This window comes from Polypterus senegalus, chromosome 10 (genome assembly GCF_016835505.1).
Source record: "Polypterus senegalus isolate Bchr_013 chromosome 10, ASM1683550v1, whole genome shotgun sequence".
Classification (NCBI taxonomy): Eukaryota; Metazoa; Chordata; class Cladistia; order Polypteriformes; family Polypteridae; genus Polypterus; species Polypterus senegalus.
Window position 1 is genome coordinate 41,082 of NC_053163.1, and position 20,432 is coordinate 61,513.

General features: G+C 38.0%; 1 protein-coding gene across 1 annotated transcript in view; it reads right to left on the reverse strand.

Moving 5' to 3' along the window:
* LOC120536407 (ataxin-2-like protein) overlaps positions 1-20,200 on the reverse strand; it is a 29,693-nt gene extending 9,493 nt beyond the window's left edge. Inside the window, exons 1-9 of the mRNA XM_039764733.1 lie at positions 19,812-20,200; positions 13,549-13,588; positions 13,406-13,462; positions 12,889-12,960; positions 8,839-8,998; positions 8,360-8,481; positions 5,604-5,695; positions 5,281-5,508; positions 4,417-5,195 (exon numbers count right to left, since the gene is read on the reverse strand). Of these exons, the coding sequence (XP_039620667.1) occupies positions 4,417-5,195; positions 5,281-5,508; positions 5,604-5,695; positions 8,360-8,481; positions 8,839-8,998; positions 12,889-12,960; positions 13,406-13,462; positions 13,549-13,588; positions 19,812-19,942 (1,681 nt within the window). The 5' untranslated portion in view covers positions 19,943-20,200. The remainder of the gene's footprint in view (positions 1-4,416; positions 5,196-5,280; positions 5,509-5,603; positions 5,696-8,359; positions 8,482-8,838; positions 8,999-12,888; positions 12,961-13,405; positions 13,463-13,548; positions 13,589-19,811) is intronic.
* Between the last annotated feature and the right edge of the window lie 232 nt (positions 20,201-20,432).

Consider the following 20,432-nt stretch of genomic DNA (forward strand, 5'->3'; position numbering starts at 1 on the left):
AGATTCTTTCAGTATTTTAGTAGTAACAGAACAAGTGCATCAAAGACACAAGGCTTCTATAGATTTGGTTATGCCGGAGCTTACAGTAGAAAGATTTTTTCTATTGATCAGACGATCAACAAACATGAAAATCAGTGATCAGTACCAGCCTTAAAAAAAACAGATTTGAGCATCCCTATTAATACACTTTAGTATATAAGACACCAAAAATGAACCTTGCTGAATCACAACACAGTGAACAGAGTGAAACAAAATGCCTTTAACAAAATACACCCACCTGAATTTCATAATTACTCAATGAACACTACTGACTGTAAGTCAGGGACAGTTTAAGGGCACATAACATATTTAACTGTTCATTGGATTAGGGCATTTTTCCCAGATTCCTTAAAAAGAGTTAAAGCACGTCTTAAAAAAAATAACACGGATTGTGCCACCGTAAGGCAGTTTTAGATCGTCTCCAATTAACCTTTCATTTTAGATCAAAATACAATAGAGAAACAGCTTTGGTTTAAGCAGTTAATGAATTACTGTCATTTTTTTATTGTAATAGCCTATACTAATTATTGCTCCACAATTTTTGCTTTCTTTTTTATTTTAAAGTACTTTGAGCTCCTTTTGTGTATGAAAATGTGCACACAGTACCTTTCACAAAATCTCAACTGTGTGGCTGCACGACTTTACCTGGCTAGCTTTTTGCACAAGACACAATAAATGGACAAGCACACGCAGAGTGGTGATCCCTGTACATGACTTGTGGCCATTTTCTAAGTCATCCTTCGAGTCCAGTTGACAAGGATTTTTGGAAAATTACTAGATCCAGTCTTAATACATACATGAAAATGTGCTCACATACTTCCTCCATCCCTAGTATTCATGCATTTTTGGGAAGCAGCAGTGGTTGCACAAAGATGATCTCTTTGGTACTGAAATTAGAGAGAACCTGAGAAATAAGTGTGACATGGATGGATAGGTTCAATGTTACATTTAAACATGCATCATCACTCAAAATTCAAAACTGGAATCAATGTGATGAAGTTTTTCTACACCAAGATTAAAGTTTCTGGTATTCATTACTGAGAACATTCTTGCTCCGAGATATTGAATTAAAAATTTTTTTTGGTATTCAAGATGTTGAATTTGTCAGACAGGCAAACTGTGGTGATGACAACTGGCCTTCTGCCACCATATTTGCAGTGATAAACACAACGTATTGAAAACTTAAAAGCATGAAATTCACTTCAGACTGAACGGCTTGGTGTCAGTCAGTACAACTAACATAATGTAACCCTGTCTTTTATGAAAAGTATGATGTAAAGGATCTGTCTCCACACTTCCTTTTTATTTAGATTTTAAAGAACTAGGAGTTGATGATATAATGTCTTAAACAGGCTATGTGCCTGAAAGGTGCAACATTAGAATAGTTATTAGACACGTGCAAAGTTGAGTCAAAATCTGTTACAATATGTACAATTACTCTGTATTTATATTAGATTCTGCAATAGTGGTAATAAGCCTGTTCTTGTAATGTCCTGTAAATGTGTGTATTAGGAGTGTCTGTGTCTTTAAGTAATGAGTTGCAGATAATCTTGTAAGTGCCGGCTTCACATCAGACCACACTTTTTTTCCCTGGAGGTATAAAACATTCTACTTTTTAATTTTGTTTTAATAACTGTGGAAGAGGCTGTGTGGTTTTTAATCTTACCTACTACACTGTGAATGGTTATAATTATTGGCTTTGGACAGAAATACAGCTATAACTTATACAGACCTTAATTATTTATATGTTTAGTTAATTACATGGGGGTTTAAGTCTAGCTCTGGCCTCCATAGTCCCCTTGATATGATTATTAAAATAAAATTAGATGCTATACCTTGCTCATGGTGCATCCCTGAAGACCTAGGAATTTTAAATGTATCTGAAGGAGCAAAAATGTGAAAAACACAAGGCAGCTTTCAAAGAACATTTTTAACAATTTTGCACTAAGAGAAAGTAAAGAACCTTTTCACTTTATGTATTTTTGAATTGAGACCTAAGTCACTATATTAGATTATATTTACCCTTAACCTTTTAAAGAGCCTTGAAGAAAAAAAAAAAAAATCTGACATCATTGAATAAAAGAACTCTGCTCTACATTAAATGTTTTTTTTTAATGAGCTAAAAACAATGCTGGGGAGTCACACTCAATAATGCAAAACAAGTCTATATGAGAATGCTTAGGAAATTAAGAGTTTTGGAAAAGTTCAATAAAAGTTTAAATGTTAAAAAGAATCTGAAATTAACAGTGATTAGAAAGAAAAAGCCACTCAACTAAACCAGTTCTGGGAGGAAGAATAGGCCAAAACTCTTCTACAGCACTGCAAGAAACTGAGCAATAAATATAGGAAACATTCAGTTACCAATATGGTTGCTAAAGATATACAGACCTCTTTTTTTCAATCACAATCATGAGGGCAAAAACAAACAAAAAACCACAATATTGTGCAGCCCAGCATCTATCTACCTACCACTACTGCCTCACGATACACTATGAGCTAAGCACATTGAACAACTCTCCTTTTGGTAGTGCGTAGTGTTCTCCCCAGAATCGTGAGTCATGCGGCATATTGAAATCACAGTGTCAGTTACATACCTTCACACTTTAACAGCGCTTCATAGCTTTTCTCTTTTGTTACAATTAAACTACTGTACTATATATTGCTATGGGAGATAAACATGCATGTGGAGTTGATACTGTCACAAAAAATTGAAATTGTTAAATGTTTACAAAATGGTAAAAGCTCTTCAAGTATTGCTTCAATTTACAGAGTGGGAAAAACAACAGTGAACGATATAAAGTGTGATGCCAACAAAATTGAAAAACGACTTGAAAATGTATTGTGACGTGCAGTCAGCTTATGATGAGCTGTGCGGGAGCAGAAAGAGCGAATGCTGTGTAAGTGATAGGACTGGGTGAAGGGTGTACATGAGTGTCAGGAGAAGTTAGGAGAAAAAGGAAGGTGCAGCGGAAGGAAGTTTTGAGCAGGGAGTTAGGAAACAATAAGCAGGAGTGCTTGCAGTATAGAAAAAGACAGAACGTGAGTGGCAGGAGATTATTATTGGCAGGGAAAGCTTTCTTTTATTGTTTTGGAGAAGTGCTCCGTAACCCAGATAACCGAGTATAAGACTGGGCACCGTTTCTTATGGAAACACAGAAAACGGCAGGACCTCTAAATTGTACTTGCTTACTAAGCTGGTCATTACAATATTATATAAACTAATCAATTTTGTTAAGACTATATTATATTTTGTTAACATAGGTTTTTTTTGGTAAATAAATATGACTATTTGCTAAACTAATCTACGGCATATCATTTTTAAAGTAGCTGTTCTGTTATCCCAACCCCTGACGGGTAATCGAGGTTTTACTGTTTATGAACATTTAAAGTGGTCAGATACAAACTTTTATGGAAGAAATGCTTGTATCACTTTAGATTAGGGTGTCCCTAATTATGCTGTACTTACCGTGTAATTACCTGTACTATTTTAGTGTAACTAGGTGTATACATACATACTTATAAAAATTGTAGAACAACAATTACAATTAAGTACTTAATAGCGTTGCACTGTATTACACAGAAAGTACACGGTAATAACACTTGGTTACGCAGTAATTAAACAGGTAATTACATGGAAAGTACAGCGTATTAGGGGCACAATCTAAAGTAATACCAAAATTTTTCTACCTGTGAACAAAATTTTTCAGCATAACATTCCACACCACCACAAGCTGACCAGTATGAACATTTGGACCCAACAGAAATCTCACACATGGCTCATCTTCCCTACATTGGTCTAACAAATTGATGTCGAGTGACACGGCAAATCATTTTTAGGCAGTTTGATAAAAGCACCAACACCATGCACTTTTGACCTGTAAAGCTCTTTTGGTTTTATTTGCTGTTAGAATGCATTAGCTACCTATGCTTCTTTATCTTTTCTGACATCCATCGTTACATGTTCTTTTGATTTTGATTTTTTTGACTGTTTTTTTTTGCTTTTATAGTACTAAGATCTTCTGTAATATTGTTATTTTGCTCGATCTTTAATGTCCCTCCTGGTGGTGCTTTCAATGACAAAATATAAAATAGAGGACTCTTTTAGAATTCTGGTTCAATAGAAAACTGAAAACAGACCCACTGACTGTAATTTCAAGACCCAACAGTTCTGCTAAATTCCTTTGAGATGTTTCTAGTTTTAACATTGAAAAGACCCTAACTAGAAAAGCTCAACCCTAAATTACTCACTTTAATATCTACAGAGTAAACAGACAGTGATTTGAGAGCTCTTGTCATTGGAAGGTACAAAAGTAAAAGTCATGCAGTGCCACCAATAGCCATTTAGGAGAAAATGAAAAATGTCTTAAACAGCCTTACCTCCATTAACCACCCGCTGAGGTTCTACAACTGTGCTGCTACCACCACACGTCTGGCTGCTGCTTTCTACTACAGAAGAGTACCTTTGTGGCCCCATGGTTTGGGGAGCAGAAATGTCGGCAGGAGAAGCACTGGAGGTACTACGCTGAGTCTGGCCACCACCACTGCTGCTGTTGCTGCTGCTTCCTGGCACAGGACTAGTCGTGCTTGGAAGGTTACTTTCCCCAGCCACGTGATTACGTGGGCTGGAACCAGATAATGTGTTTGCACACACTTCCGTAGTAATGATGCGACTACCAGCAACAGGACTGCTGCTACTTGGTTCCACTGAAGCAGAAGCAGCTCGGTTTTCAGAATTGCTATGTGACCGTGGAGAATGAAGAGAGTTGCGCTGCTCTGGGTGATGAGAAACATGGTGAAATCCAGATGTGTGTCCACGTGAAGATTCTGAATGGTGAGTCTGTGGGCTGCCACGCTCTGACGTCACACTGCTTCCATGATGGTGATTGTGGTAAGAGCTCCTCAGCGATGGGCTACCAGCATCCAATAGGGCAGAACTACTGCGGGACTGAGACTGATTTACTTCAGTGGACTGGTTGGACGTAGACCTTGGGGGCAAACTGGATATGACTCCCACAGTCCTAGGGCCACTTGAACTAAGGCTACCACGTTGCGTCTGGGATCCCACCACAGCACCACTGCTGCTGGAGCCTCTGGGAGCTCCTCTCATGCTGCCACTTTCCCGAGCACGCTGAGGAAGAGGGATATACTTGCCCTCCCTAAAAAAGGGGAAACAAGGCACTAAGTACTTTGAACGGACATAATATCAGACAGATCGAAAGTGCATATTCATATACACCCCACCTGCTTGAAAAGCTGGGACTGTCTCTATCCCGCTCCTTTTCTCGAGGACTGTCTCGATCTCTCTCACGAACTACAGAACTGTATTTGTCTTCCTCAGACCGCCCTTCATCATTTTCCATTGAGATTCGCTGCCGGTACTGGGGGCTTGCTTCAATTTCACTGGCCAACTTTTCAGCACGTGCTTCTCTTTGTCTGTACTGCTCAGAGTTTCCTTTTTCTAAAGGAACACTTGGGGTAAAACAGAAAAAGAGAAGGCAGTAAGGACCGAGACAGTTGGCAATCAGGCTTAGACTACTGTGCACTAGTTTGGTCACAATACTCACGTGTACAGAGAGAGGCTAGCATCATAGGTGGACTTAATTCCATAATTTTCTTCATTGTACCGAAACATCTCATTGGGATCCCACCCATTGGCCTGAAAATACAAACAACACACATACATAATTAAGAGAACATCAGAAAATGGCAAAGTGACAATTTGCTCAAGGTCATGTGTATTTACTGTGTTACAAGATAACTATGTCAATTCAAAGTATCTGATCTATGGTTACTGTACATGGTTATCAGTAATTGCAAGTTAATCCCATCTTTACTTCGATACAAAATTAACAGCTTCGCTCCAAAGTATGTGGGAAAAACATTTTAAAATTCATTTTTCATAATATTAGGGTATTAAATATTTTAACACAGTAAAGACCGATGTTAGCAACTTGTAAAGCATGATTTTGACAGTGAAATGGTAGAGTTTATAAAACAAACAGCTATATTGAGGTAAGAAGAGGAAACTTTAGATAGTTGCCATTGCATCATGAAACTAAACAACTACATTTCTGGAAAAAAACAATATCTCTTTTTAAGTAATATGCACATACAGTAGAGAAAATAAGTATTGAACGAGTCAACGTTTTGTCAGTAAATATAATTCTAATGGGGCTACTGACATGAAATTTTCACCAGATGTCGGTAACAACCCAAGTAATCCACACATGCAAAGAAATCAAAACAAGTAAGTCCATAAATTATGTGTAATAAAGTGTAATGACACAGGGAATAAGTACTGAACATGTTTACTGAAACTTAATAGCAGAAAAGCCTTTATTGGTAAAGACAGCTTTAAGACGCCTCCTGTATGGAGAAACAAGTCAAATGCATTGCTCAGGTGTGATTTTGGCCCATTCTTTCACATAAACGGTCTTCAAATCTTGAAGGTTCCGGCGGCCTCTTCTATGAAATGTGATCTTCAATTCTTTCCATAGATTTTCAATTGGATTCAAGTCGGGTAATTGACCAGACAATTCTAACAGCTTCATTTACTTTCTCTGAAACCAATTGAGCGTTTCCTTTGCTGTGTGCTTGGGATTATTGTCTTGCTGAAATGTCCCCCCTTGTTTCATCTTCATCTTCATCATCCTGGTAGATGGCTGCAGATTCTTATCAAGAATGTCCCAGTACATTTCTCTATTCATCCTTCAAATTATATGAAGTCTGCCAGTACCATATGCGGAAAAACAGTTGGTGAAAAAAAAGTTGGTATGATGTTTTTGGGTTGATGTGCAGTGCCATTTCTTCTCCAAACATGGTGTGTGCAATGACATCCAAAGAGTTCAATTTTGGTGCCACCTGACCAGATTATATTCTCCCAGTATTTCCACTGGCTTATTCTAATGTTGTGCAGCAAACTTTAAATGAGCTTCAACATGCTTTTTCTTCAACAGTGGAGTCTTGTGCTGTGAGCATGCATAGAGGCTTTGGCGATTGAGTGCACGACGTATTGTTTTCTTTGTAACAACTTAACCTGCTAATTCCAGGTCTTTCTGAAGCTCTCTGCGAGTGGTCCTCGGCTCTTGCACAACTCCTCTGATTATTCTTTTGACTCCTCTGTCAGAAAGCTTGTGAGGAGTACCTGGTCGTGGTCGGTTTATGGTGAAATGATGTTCTTTCCAATTCCGGATTACAGCCTCAACAGTGCTCACTGGAACATTCAGAAGTTTAGAAATACGTCTGTTACCGATGCCACCAGTACATTTTGAAACAATAAGGTTGCGAAGGTCTTGAGAGAGCTCCTTGGTAATGAAAAACCTTTTTATAGGCCATCAATTAGGACTAAACCAGTCGATAGTAATTTGCACTGATAGGGGGCAGGGTTGCTTTCAAAATATGGACAGATTTCAGCTGCTTTTTGGTTTCTATGCCTTTTTGCACCTCCTTTTCTTCATGTGTTCAATACTTTTTCCCTGTGTCATTCCACTTTATTACACATAATTTATGGACTCACTTATTTTGATTTCTTTATATATGTGGATTACTTGGGTTGTTACTGACATCTGGTGAAAATTTCACGTCTATAGCCCCATTAGAAATATATTTACTGAGAAAAAGATTGACATGTTCAATACTTATTTTCCCCACTGTATATGTAACAAGCTCACTTTTCTTTGGATCTTAATAAAATGTAAATAAAAATGAAAAAAAAAAATTGAGAACTGAGCACTGGCACAGTAAAAAGCATAATTTCTAAGGACACTATTCACCATCGATATTTTGAAATCAAAATCGCTCAATTCTGTAAATATTTTGGATGGGCTGGGCTTTTTTTTTTTTTATTTTGTGACTGCTCCTTAATGCCGCATATTACAGCAACCTGGCAGTAATGGAAATACAAGGTCATCAGTCTTGCATTGAAGGGATGTAGATCAGGTTGATTCCACAGCATTCAATGAAGATGAACTTGATTCAGATACAACAAACATTATCCATGATGTACATATGACCAGGAAAAGCAGGTCATTAGACTATTTTGACGGTCTTAAAACATTCGTTATTTTACATTCTGTGCCTGCACCCAGTAGTGACTCTCTTCTCTTATTTGCCCATTGCCATTGTCTGTTATTGCTTGCAAATAATTCTGGTTAGTCAAACAACTTAAAATGTTCAAAATAATAATAGAAAAAAAAGCCAAACAGTGATATGTTTATCACCTAACAAAAAGCCAAGTTAATGAATCCTCTCTGGAAGGCTAGCATGAATTTGCAGCAAGAGGTCTGTTACTGACCTCACAAGTCGTAACTGAACCACTTACGGTATCACTATCCAGGTCATAGCTCTCTCCGTTGCTGTCACCACCTTCCCAACGTTGAAGCACTTTTTCTTTGTGTTCTCCATTGACTTTTGAAGAACTGATAGCTGAATCTGTAAATTTGTCTGTACAAAGAGACATAAGTAAGAAGGCATACATAAATATATATTGGAGATTACTTTCATTAACACCACTGTTACTTCTTGCTGTTTTTATTGGATAGTACTTTGGCTTGGTAGACAACTGAGCGAGTGTTTCCTATTCTACACATACACACACAGACAGAATCTGATGCTTTATTAAATGTCATATTCACATTGCATGTAATCTCTGCCTGCTGTTATTGAACTACTGTCTCTTGTCTGTGAGAAACATGAAAGTAAACAATTCATTATATTATGTATATAACAATAAATATAAATTTGAATACAGAGAAATATACAAGAGCTTGGAAGTTATTTATCTCACAACATCAGACATACCTTTAGTGGCATAATTCAGGTCTACATTCCTGAAATGCATGGTGACAAGATCAGAAGGTTTGAAAATCATTGTGTCAATAATTTCCTCTCTCTTAGGGGGAGTTCCTCCAGAAATCTGATCCAAACTTTTCTTGTGTACTGCATCAACAGCAAGCTCACACTGCTCAATATAAAAGAAGAATTTCAATTTAATAAAAATAAAAAAGACACAACAAAGTCTAGGTTGTATTGCAGAAGATGTTCATGTTATCAAGAAACACGTTGGTCCTCATAGATCTTTGTATTCTTTACTACTTTAATTGTTTGTGCCACCCATTCCCCCAGTTACTACTTATGATCCTCAAACCATTTAAACACTTTAAGAAGTATGCAGAGTCTGACCTCTTAGCCTATTTAACATTTAGGCTGGTATTACTAGTTGTCTTCAGCTAACAGAACTACCATGGCTCAACCAACTCCAACCAGATAAAGACAGCAACCATACAGGAGTGGTCCAGGTGAGAACAAAAGACCAGAGTTACCAATGCTTAATCACTGGATAAGCTAGGTATTAAAGGAAAGCTAGCATTATGGGCAGACATCAAGGACTGTTGTGTGTTCGTTTTCTGAGAAACATCACTAATCCCCTTAACGTCCAGGCACTACTATACAGTCTATCTACCAACCATATGGAACAAACTGAACTGTCAAAAAGAAAAAACAGTTCAAGAAATAACAAATGAGACACCAAAGTTAAAATAGTCTCTGAAAAGTGCTCATCTGATCTGGAGCATTCAAAAGTACTTTCACAAGTTCTCAAGTGTTCCTCCAACTATTGTTCACATCCCGCCGCAAGAAAACACCAGCAGTGCATTCAGCAGACTATAAAACACAATTAGAAAACCCAAGGGATTAATTATTACTGCTCCTAAAAGGTCAAGTTTCAAGAATTTTTACCCTAAATATAATTTCACCTGCCAGACCAGGGATGCTAATATTTGATTGAATAAAAGGGCCTTACCACTTACCACCAGACCTTTACCTCTCACAAGTAGACCATCTCTCAGGACTCTTGCCTGAGCTTAAAAGCCGTGACTGAAGAGTGGGGAGACAGTAATATAACTGCTACAGTGCTGGACTAAAGAGGCAGAGGGTAAACTGCAGGATTGTTTTGGTTCTGTAAACTGAGGCATTATAAAAGTCTGATCATCATCGATGCATGACTGGATTAAAGAAAATATGTAACGACTGTGTGTATATGAAAACAACCCATAGTTACTTGTAAAATACTGAACATCACTGGTGACATTCATTATTTACTGAAGGTGACACTTTCAAGTTGGTGAGAAGGAAAATCTCATGAAAGCTACTAAAGCAGCTAAAAGTCAATAACATAATAAGCTGAAGTCTCAGTTCAAAGTACAATACAGGTAACCTGAGTTTGAGCAAATAATTGGATGCAAGTCTTATAAAAATAAGAGAACTTTGCTCCGTTTAATATTTTTCCAAAGACTAAATTTATGCATAGACAAAACCCTGTCAAAATCTGTATCACTCCAGCTGTAGAAAGCACTACTATGTTCTATCTAAAACAATGTTCGATGTCAGCTTTATATATACAAAGAACAAACTTTTGCGGTTTTCCAGCCTGCTGTAAATATATCTATCCCAGTACAAAACAAAAGAAGACTGTCTTAATAAAAACCAACAAGTGTCACACACTCCCACTGTTATGAATATAACAGAATAGATAGTTTGGACCACCTCCAGGGCACATACCATCATGACAGGTCTATAATGGATGCCATGTTCCTGGAACTTCCTATTATACTGGAATATGTGGATAATGAAAAGCAACATGCTAGAGTGTGCAGTATGAACTGGAGCTCAGCATTAACACTGTCATATCATTAAAGCCGACTGCCAAGATCCTAGGCTTGGGTCTCTATGGGCATATGACAATTAGATTTTGCACCTCCTACCTAGCAAAGTCCAGCAACATTATCTCCTTTACTAAGATACTTAACAAAGGCTTTCCATAGGGTAGCATTGCAAGCTCCTTGTTGTACTCCTTGTTCTAACCCCACTGAAAACAGCTTCTAAAGAAGAGATCTGTCTTCTAAAACAACAATCTCTCCCTTAACTTCAGCAACGTAAAGATACTAACTGCAGTATTTACAAATAAAGGCCACAATCCCAAATACATTTAAGGTGATACCACTTTAAATGTCTTAGAATCATAATCACAGACCAGTTGAAGTGGACACAAGACAACTTGACCATCTTCAGGAAGGCTTATGAACACCTTTTCTTCCTCAAATGAGTGTGAAAAGCCCAGATGTCTCAATTTACGTAAACCAACTTGATGACCTTCCTTCTTTCTGACTGTAATCTAGCCTGATACAGAAACTTTGCCATTTGGACCACTCAATTTTTACAGTTTTCATCCACAGGTAAAAAGGCTACTATTCAGCCTGCTGTACTAACAACTCCTGAGGTTTTTTCTTGAATATCTTGTCTGATGTTCCTTGTAATGCATGATGTACTCGCTGTCAAAACTTTTACACACTGTCATTTGATTGCACAGTACTACTATTACTTGTATAGAGGAATATTTCGGACAAAATTAAATAAATGCGCAAATAAATAAAAGTACTGTGAAATGTGAGCATAAATAAATATGTCATGAAATGAGAGCATAAATAAATGTGTCACGAAAATGTTTTTTGTTGCTTATTTATTTGTTTAATTTTGTCCGTAACATTCCTCCAAACCATCATGAAATACGACTTGAAATAAAACTGCCACTTTCACTCGTCAAAGTTGAGAGGGTGGGCTCTAACACACCCTCTAGTTACCGATTGGTGAATCGATAGCACAAGAATTAGAAAAATGCTTACTACTGCCAATGAAATGGTTTCTGCCGAAGATATCACGTATTTCAAAGACAGAATTGAAGATTTATCGGAAGAAATTGCAATGTTGGCGGCCCTTTTAGACTCCAATATAGATGAAAATATTACTGAAAATATAGAAGAACTGGTGGAACGGACTCCACTACACTCCAGTTCAGGTGACGCAGTTCCCTGCTCTGGACGACCATCCTTTGACATTCCAGCTGAGTCAATAGAACACCTTCTGTTATGCGGTTTAAAAGTACGACAGATTACAGATCAATATGGTGTATCGGAGAAGACGATCACAAGGCGAATGAGCCAGTCTGATATATGGCTGTATTAGTTTAGGTACTTTGACATGGAATGCCCAAAGCAGCGCCAACTAATATTTTGAATATTTTGAGTATTTGACCCTTGTTTTACGAGTATAAAGTCAGGTGCATATTCGCAGCTACTGTTTCAAACAACTTTACAAGTCTGATCAGTGGCAAACATTGTAACAACATTGCAATTTCTTCCGATAAATCTTCAATTCTCTCTCTGAAGTACGTAATATCTTCGTCAAAACCCATTTCATCAGCAGTAGTAAGCATTTTTCTAATTCTTGTACTATCGATTCACCAAACAGTAACTAGAGGGTGTGTTAGAGCCCACCCTCTCAACTTTAACAAGTGAAAGTGACAGTTTTATTTCAAGTCATATTTCATTGTGGTTTGGAGGAATGTTACGGACAAAATTAAATAAGCAACAAAAAACATACTTTGTGACACATTTATTTATTTATGCTCTCATTTCATGACATATTTATTTATTGAGGCACTCACTTCATGACACATTTATTTATTTATGCTCACATTTCACAGTACTTTTATTTATTTGCGCATTTATTTATTTAATTTTGTCCGAAATATTCCTCCATATACTTGTGGGTATTATATACAAACAAGAATTGTACTGTGCTGTGTATGCAACAAATTTAAACTTGATGGCAAACATGTTTGTGATCAACCTGTTTAAATGTTTATGGACTTACTTATGGCACAAAATAACAAATGAGATGCTTACAGAGACATTACTTTTAAACTCCTCCTGTCTTGCACACGTCTGCATGAATGTGCAAAGGTATACCACAGGAGCAACTAACTGATTGGTTCAACAAAAGAATAGGACTCACCTTAGAACTCAAGGTTTTAAAAATGCCTTCATAAATACTGCCATTCTTAACTCTGATGTCACATGTTGAGCCCTGCAAAGGAGAAATAATTTACAGACACAAAAAAGTGAAGCTCTCAGCCACAGGTGATAAACAATATTAGGCTAGCCTGGAAATGTCACTGTGTATCAAAAATGAAAATGAAGGTTTACAAAGAATAGAGCTGAAATGGCTGGTGTGTTTGGAACCAAACATATCACTTTTCTTTAATAGTAATAATATTGTCTGCAAATGTGAACATGTTCTAATGACAAATTATATTTTTTTCAAAATATAACTGCCCAAATGGCTGATTCGATAAGAAAATCTTTTACTTGTTTTCCGATTAGTCATTTACACTGCGGGTGGACACACCCTAACCCTAGGACCTGTTTCACCTCTAATAAAAAGTAAGGCAACAATAACAAGTAAGGATTTTACTGTAACACATATGACAAACAACAATAAACTTGACATGAGACAAAAAAAACTCACTCACCACAACAGCTGTGAGAAAGTGCAGCATTCTAGAATTGTTATAAACTCCTTCAAACATCTGTAGAGAAAATACAAAATTCTGCTGAAAAACAAAAAAAATCTTGGGGAAGTAAAGCAAGAAATTGGGATTTTGTATTTACTTACTGGAGATGATTGTGGGGGTCCTTTTCCAGAGTTTCGACCTCTAAAAAAGGAAAACACAAAATAAATAAATCTATTTTCTGTGTTGTGCACTGTATAGCTATAATTTAAAAGTACTGCTCAGTACCTACTTTGGCTCTTTTAGCAGTACACATAAAATCAATTTAATATCACACACTACTTAAATAAAACCTAACTATATCTATATATCGATCTATATCTATACTGATGGATAGCTCTCTCTATCTATCGCTCGATCAGTTGAGAGAGAGATACCTTTGTGAAACATTTGGGAAGAGTTTCCCCACACCTAAATAAAATATTGTGCTGTCCTGGAACTTGTTCCTGGTGTCTGCCTGCATGGGGTTTGGGGAGCTGGAACGCTCCTGGGAGTCCACAATATATAAATACACAAAAAAACAACAACAAAAACACATACACACAGATTTACGGATGACCAGGTTGAGGTGATTCATACTTAAAGCAGAGATTGACAGAAAAACAATGGGGAAATACCAGAAACTGTCCAAACCAGCCACAATAATAAATCTTTTGTTATTTCTTCACAGGGTTGCATACGTTTTCTCACTCTATGGTTTGTTTTGATAGCCACTGCTACATGTGACTAATTCTTATGCATTCAGCCAGTACCACCTTCCTTACACCAGTGTTTCTTAACCCTTATTGTCCCACAACTTAGTTTTGCCTTTTTAAATTCATTCATGACCCACAAACAGCAACTACTACAAATTGCCTCCTTGGTGAAACAAGCTCACTTAGAAACTGGGAAACATACCAGTAAGCACTGCAGATTGCTTAGGCAACATGTGGTGACCCACAAGTAAACCAATGACAGGAGTGCAAGAACTGCTGACGGCAAAATGCAGTGGTTGAGTAACGCTGCTTTAAATGGACCAGGCATGTGGCCTCGGAGATGAGAAGATTGTTTTGTGCTACTTCATATTGGCAGTTTAAGCATGTGTACCATCTATTAATTTGCAGACCACCAAACCAAATGATCTGTTCAGCTAAATATCATTAATATCATTAGAACAACTAGGGAGAACTGAAGTCTCTGCACACAACCTACGCATCTCATATTTTCCCAAATAACCATATCCGTTAAGATCATGGGTGCACAAATAGTAACAGCATACACCAGAAACATATCTACAAACACACACAGAAGCACAGAGATAATTTCAGTAAGGGCTGTCAATCAATTTTTAATTTATACAGATTCATTTCAGCGTTTAAACTACCCCATAGCTTCATGTTCAGATAGCGATACATCTGAAACGTTGTGATGGCAGTTTTTGAACAGCTTGTGCGAACCTTATGACTGTACTACCACTTCAGATTTACAACACCAAGCGTGCAGTGCGTATTTTTAAATAGGACCCCACTGCAACTGCAAACTGTTTCATGTTAACAGTGCTCCTGCAACACCAATTAAAACGCTGGATATGGTGCATTTACGGGGCTGTACATGGTGTGTTCGTAAAAAGAAGACACTGCTCACCTGACAACAATGAATGTCATTTGATGAAGCTGCGTTCAATTATGTTATTCAGTTTTCCCACCGCTACATTTTAATCTCAATGTAAAGAATTTTTTTAAACTGAAAATTCCTTTTTGCATTTATTGTTGTGTATTATTAATGATAACAATCAATAAAGTTCATTTTTAACTAATTAATTTAAAAATATGTATGAATTGCCACCATTGTATTTTGAATTACTTTGCTATAGTTTTGTCTGTGTAAAAAGGTTAACTTGGTGGTTCCAGTTTTACCATGGCCTCCCTCTTTCTTTCAGTCAGTCCATTTACAATAGACCATGCTCTAACTTCATTAAACTTTGACCTTTGTACATTTCTTCCAGATGTATGGTTTTGATTAAAGCTAGTGCAATATATTCAAATCGAGAAGATCAAATGTTTAAATATTCTTGTAATCAACACCAAGATAACAAAGTGCCACCTCACAAAATTTTAGTTAAGCCTTCAATCACTCGTTGCATGTTTATTTATCACAATGTCTGCTGTCCGACCTTTACACTGGTGTTACTTCTTCAATTAATTCAAATACAGTACAATTAAAGTGTCATAGGGAGCACTAAGTAAAGGTGCACATTCAATTCCTATCTTACATTATCATATCACTGGTTTAGAATTATATGCTACTATGGGTTAAATAACACATCTCATTATACAATATACACTGTATGTTGTTTTGTGTTCATGATACGTACTTTTATAGGCTTTTGCAAATGACTATTGTAATTAACAAATAATTAATGAGTAAATCCAAAGTGATATCAAATGGGAGATGTTATGTCAGATTTTAATTGAGCTTGGCTCAAGTGACGTGAACCTGTCATGAGGTCAGCAGCCCCATTAAAAGCTTAAACTGTCAACTAGGAGAAATTAATTATTTTTGGCTTAGTTAACTTAAGCCCCCACCACGCTATATAACTTTTCCAGAGATTTTCAGTCATTGATTTCACTTACATAATATTAACAAGTCAGTTGCAGAATGTAATGTGACATCCCTAGCGAAGCAATCGTAGAGCTCAGCAACTCGTCACAGGCCATATTGTGTGCACAAAGCAATTAATGTGTGACAAATCAATAAGGGTGCAGGTGGAAGTACAACATATGCCACGTGACTGAAAGGAAATAGGAAAATCAGGTGTTTTGGAACTGCACAAACAGAACCAAGGCCTTATTTCCAGTACTAAAACAGAACAGAAAGAAAGAAAAGACAAGCTCAGATTCTTTATCAGGAAGCACATTAATAGGTTGTCAGAATGAGGTAATCTCGCTATATATTAGTGTGCTGAAAAGGCATGAGAGAGTTGTGTAATCTGCCATTCCCTACAGTTCCTAGGCACCTTATTGAACATTCTTAAGGCAACAAAACCCAGCAAAAGCAGTAGTTAAAGGTGTGCCACCATTACACATGCCTTTTCAGATGAGAGGACAGGAGTTTGTTCATACTCTGAAAAAAGTGACTCTCTGGTAGTGCGATGACCATGAGAAAACCCCCAACATGTACACAAATACACTCCACTCAGGTACAAATTCCCTTGTCAGGGCACTTTTCAAATTACCCATGTGTTTGCATTTGTCTGCTCTGGGAACTGTGGCTTCATTTGACCCTCAGACAATAGATGGATATAGGTAAGTATGTCGATGCTTACGCTGCCTATCCTTGGTGTTCAGGGGAGAGACTGAACAACTTTAATGCACAATAACACGGCTTTTCATCTAACATTAGGCTCTTTATCGATTCCCCCTCTTGCATATCACACCAGGCAGATCACATAAACACACTCATTCATATAACAGACTGCTTTTTTCACATCTAGCTACTGCAAAATGTGTGGCAAACAAAAGACAATATCATCAGCATCACAACAGCCTGTAACTATTACAGTAAATGGGTCAGTCTACAGAACCACTGAAAAATGGAAGTTAGATTAGTTCAAAACAGAAACATGCACTTGCAGAATGCCTTTAAGTAAATGTAAAGCATGAAGGTTTCACACTCATATTGGGAAAGGAGCAAGAGTCATTAGCACCAATACAGCTACTGACTTTGTGACTGGCAGCAACAACATAAAAAAGGTCACATCCCTATGCCCATCATATTGTCTGCTTAAAGTGAGAGATGGGTAATCACTTGGATGTTTGTGATGATGCCTTACAAATGGATTAATTTAGTTAAACAGGCTAGTTAACGGTTACCTAAAAAAAATTACATCACAGGATTAACTTGTTATTATGGAACATCCTTAACGGACTACACCACCAAAAAAATAGAATTTTTCATCAGTTACTTGTTGTTTGTGTTGCTGGCCTAAAAAAAAAATCATGTTTTTAATGGGGAATGGGTATAAATTTCCTAACACAATGTTTCAACGAGGGCCAGCACTGAACAAACAACGTCAAAACATCAATAAAAAACTCAATTTACTCATTTTGCATAACCAACACTTCAGATACCCCCATGACATGCTCACAGCACCTCAAACACTGTATTTTTGCTAAAATATTGTTAAGTTAACCAATGTGCTCACGAATGACTGTGATGAATATTGTTCTGAAAAGACAACAATATAAAGTTAACTTCTGAACTGCACGAGGCAGGGCACAGCACGGGACGTTGTTCATTAAAATTAGAGCCTGCATAAAGAAAACGTCCATAAAATGGGTTTGGTAAGAAAAGATGATCCCGTTACAAATGTAGAAAGATAGTAAGCTTAATGGCTTGTTGTTTGTCCAAAGTGAGGATATGCTTTGCTGCAATAACGACATCAGATAAATGGAATTTCATTTGTGAAAACCTGTACAAGTGGATTTATACAGACATTATCATCATGTGTGCTGGGCAAATTAAATATTTACTTGCGTATGACATCAGCACAACATTTGGGTAACAGTAATTCCACAAGAGACTCAAGACATGTGCTTTAACCCAAACACACTTAAATTTATCATTCTTATCTAGTCTGGGAATGCCTCAGTATTTCCCAGAGGTTGCGAAGAAAAGGGATGTCTGAGACTCTTTGCTTAGATTGCTGCCCCCATGACCCAGACTCAAATAGGCAGCAGAAAATAGATGGGTGGATGGACACTTGAGACATTCAAATTACCGTATAACACTGTCAAAATCAAGATGTAACATGAATGCATCCCACAGCTTATGGATAAGCTACCCACTGAGTAAAGCAATGGTGTAAAATCAGTTGGCAATGTTTAAACTAACTGGAATCAACTGCAGCCCTTTCTAGATGTTATGGTTTTAAATGTTTCTTGGCATGAAAGCTTTAGCTTTCTGATATCTTACTTGGATCTTACTTCTCAACAAGCCAAAATCCCTTTTCCCTAAATCAGACTAGGGCCATTTTACCAGGATCATGGGTCCCAGCGATCTATGTATTGATAGCAAAACAGAACACACACAGACATCAGAAACATTGTGAGCCCCTATGCTCCTGGGGCGCCCAACCAGTGCCCATTCATTAAGACGGCCATGCAGACAATCACCACTTGACACTGGAGGTCACTTTGGTGACCTCCAAATCTCTCTGAATATGCACTACCCAGCTATGTGGAGCCTTGCAGCCTTTTATCTTGCAAAGAAAAAAATAAATAAAAATCACATAAGAAAAAAAAAACCCTAAGCAGGATACATTTGTAAATGTGGGTTATATGGTGGAAAAGCAAAGCCCTTGTGAACAACATGCAAGTAAAGCCTTTTTTTACTTATGTTTTGCGAGTTGATGTGGGTAAGGCATCTGACAATAAATTAATAATAGGATTTTTTTTTTGGAAATGAAACAACTCTGCTGTTTTTCAGGAAAACTAACTATCCGCTGTTCAGAATATCATCCTAGTATTGTAAATTTGGGTTAAATTTTCATTAGTTAAGCAGTTAGTTACAAATGAATGTTTGAAGTGCACACCGATGACCCTTCGGACGTTTCCGTAATTTACCAAATTTGCTTTCCTATCAAACGTAATTCCGTCCGTTCTCGTACGTTAAAAAAGAAAGTGATATGTAAACTTCACCGTGTAGGCTTCTCGTTGGTCGTGAAACTTGTAAAGGTCACCGAATCCCCTAAACGCACGTGACCTATGGAATAAAACCGCGAGTGGCGTCGGTGGCTCCTTTTTTTGCCCCCGATCCCTTCATTCAGCACCCCCCAACACGGCACGTCAGGTGAGCGCCGTTCCGCTCGGTGTTACCACTGGCTGCTTCACAAGCACGCATATACCCTCCAAAGCGTGTCATGGCACACCTACTGGACACCCCCTCACATTCGTGGCTGCCTCCAATCGGCTTTGTTCGTCGAAATACTGTAATAATTCGACCCTCAGGTTTTCGGAGCTGAAGAGAATTTTTAAAATGACGAAATTAAACAAAGGCCCAGTATGAGTCCTTATATTCTAGGTGTCGTGTCATTGGATGGAAAAATTGCCATTTACCAGTGACATGCTGCGTGATTGGCTGTATCATTGTCGCTAGAGAGAGGGAAGTCGTTTAATACTTCAGCATTTGGGTGGTCTAACAGCAAATCAATCTTCACAAGGGCTCTTCTTTCTAACACGTAACTGGCTCCTCCAGGCGTCAATCACAAGGCTCGGCTTTTTAATTCGTAGCCCTACGGCTGACGTTCACGCTTACCAGCCTCTCGTCTGACCGGTAGGCCGCAATAGCCTCCTCGGCCTGTCCTAAACACCTACAGATGCTGACTTACCTTCCGGCCACGGCTCTGCTGTTGGTGCTGTTAACGCCGACGGCAGAGATGGGCGATCCGCCTACACCGATGGTCGCTGCAGCTCCGTTGGCGGCTTTTCGCCCGCTAGGATTCGCCGTTTGTTTCAACATCGGAGCAAAGATATTTCAGTATTTTAAATGCTCTTTAAAAACAAGAGAAACTAATCTATTGCGCGCTTCTACGCGTGACTGCTGGGAAAGTTTCGTCGCCAAAGCAGAACTTGTAAATTCCTTTTGTCCCGTCTTCGTTTACACAGATTTGTATTTTATTTTCGTCTTCTTCTGTCTCCCTTACAAAACCGCCGCGTCTCGAGACTGTGCAGCCCGCGCGCGACAGCGTTCACTCCTGCTTCCTCGCGAGACGTCAAGGGAGCGCGCACGTGTACGTGTTGAGGTGGCGACTGACACGAGCACGTCCGTTTCAGGCATGCGCGTTTCTAGGAAAGTGTATGTGTGTCAAGAACTTTGCGCGTGCGCGCTTTAAGCCTTGCTTTCGAAAGGGCAATTTTAGAGTATATTGAGTCGAGTGGAGTCATTTGGTTTAAATGAGAGCAAATGACTTTTCAGGTTTCATTATTTACATAATAATAAATAATATTAC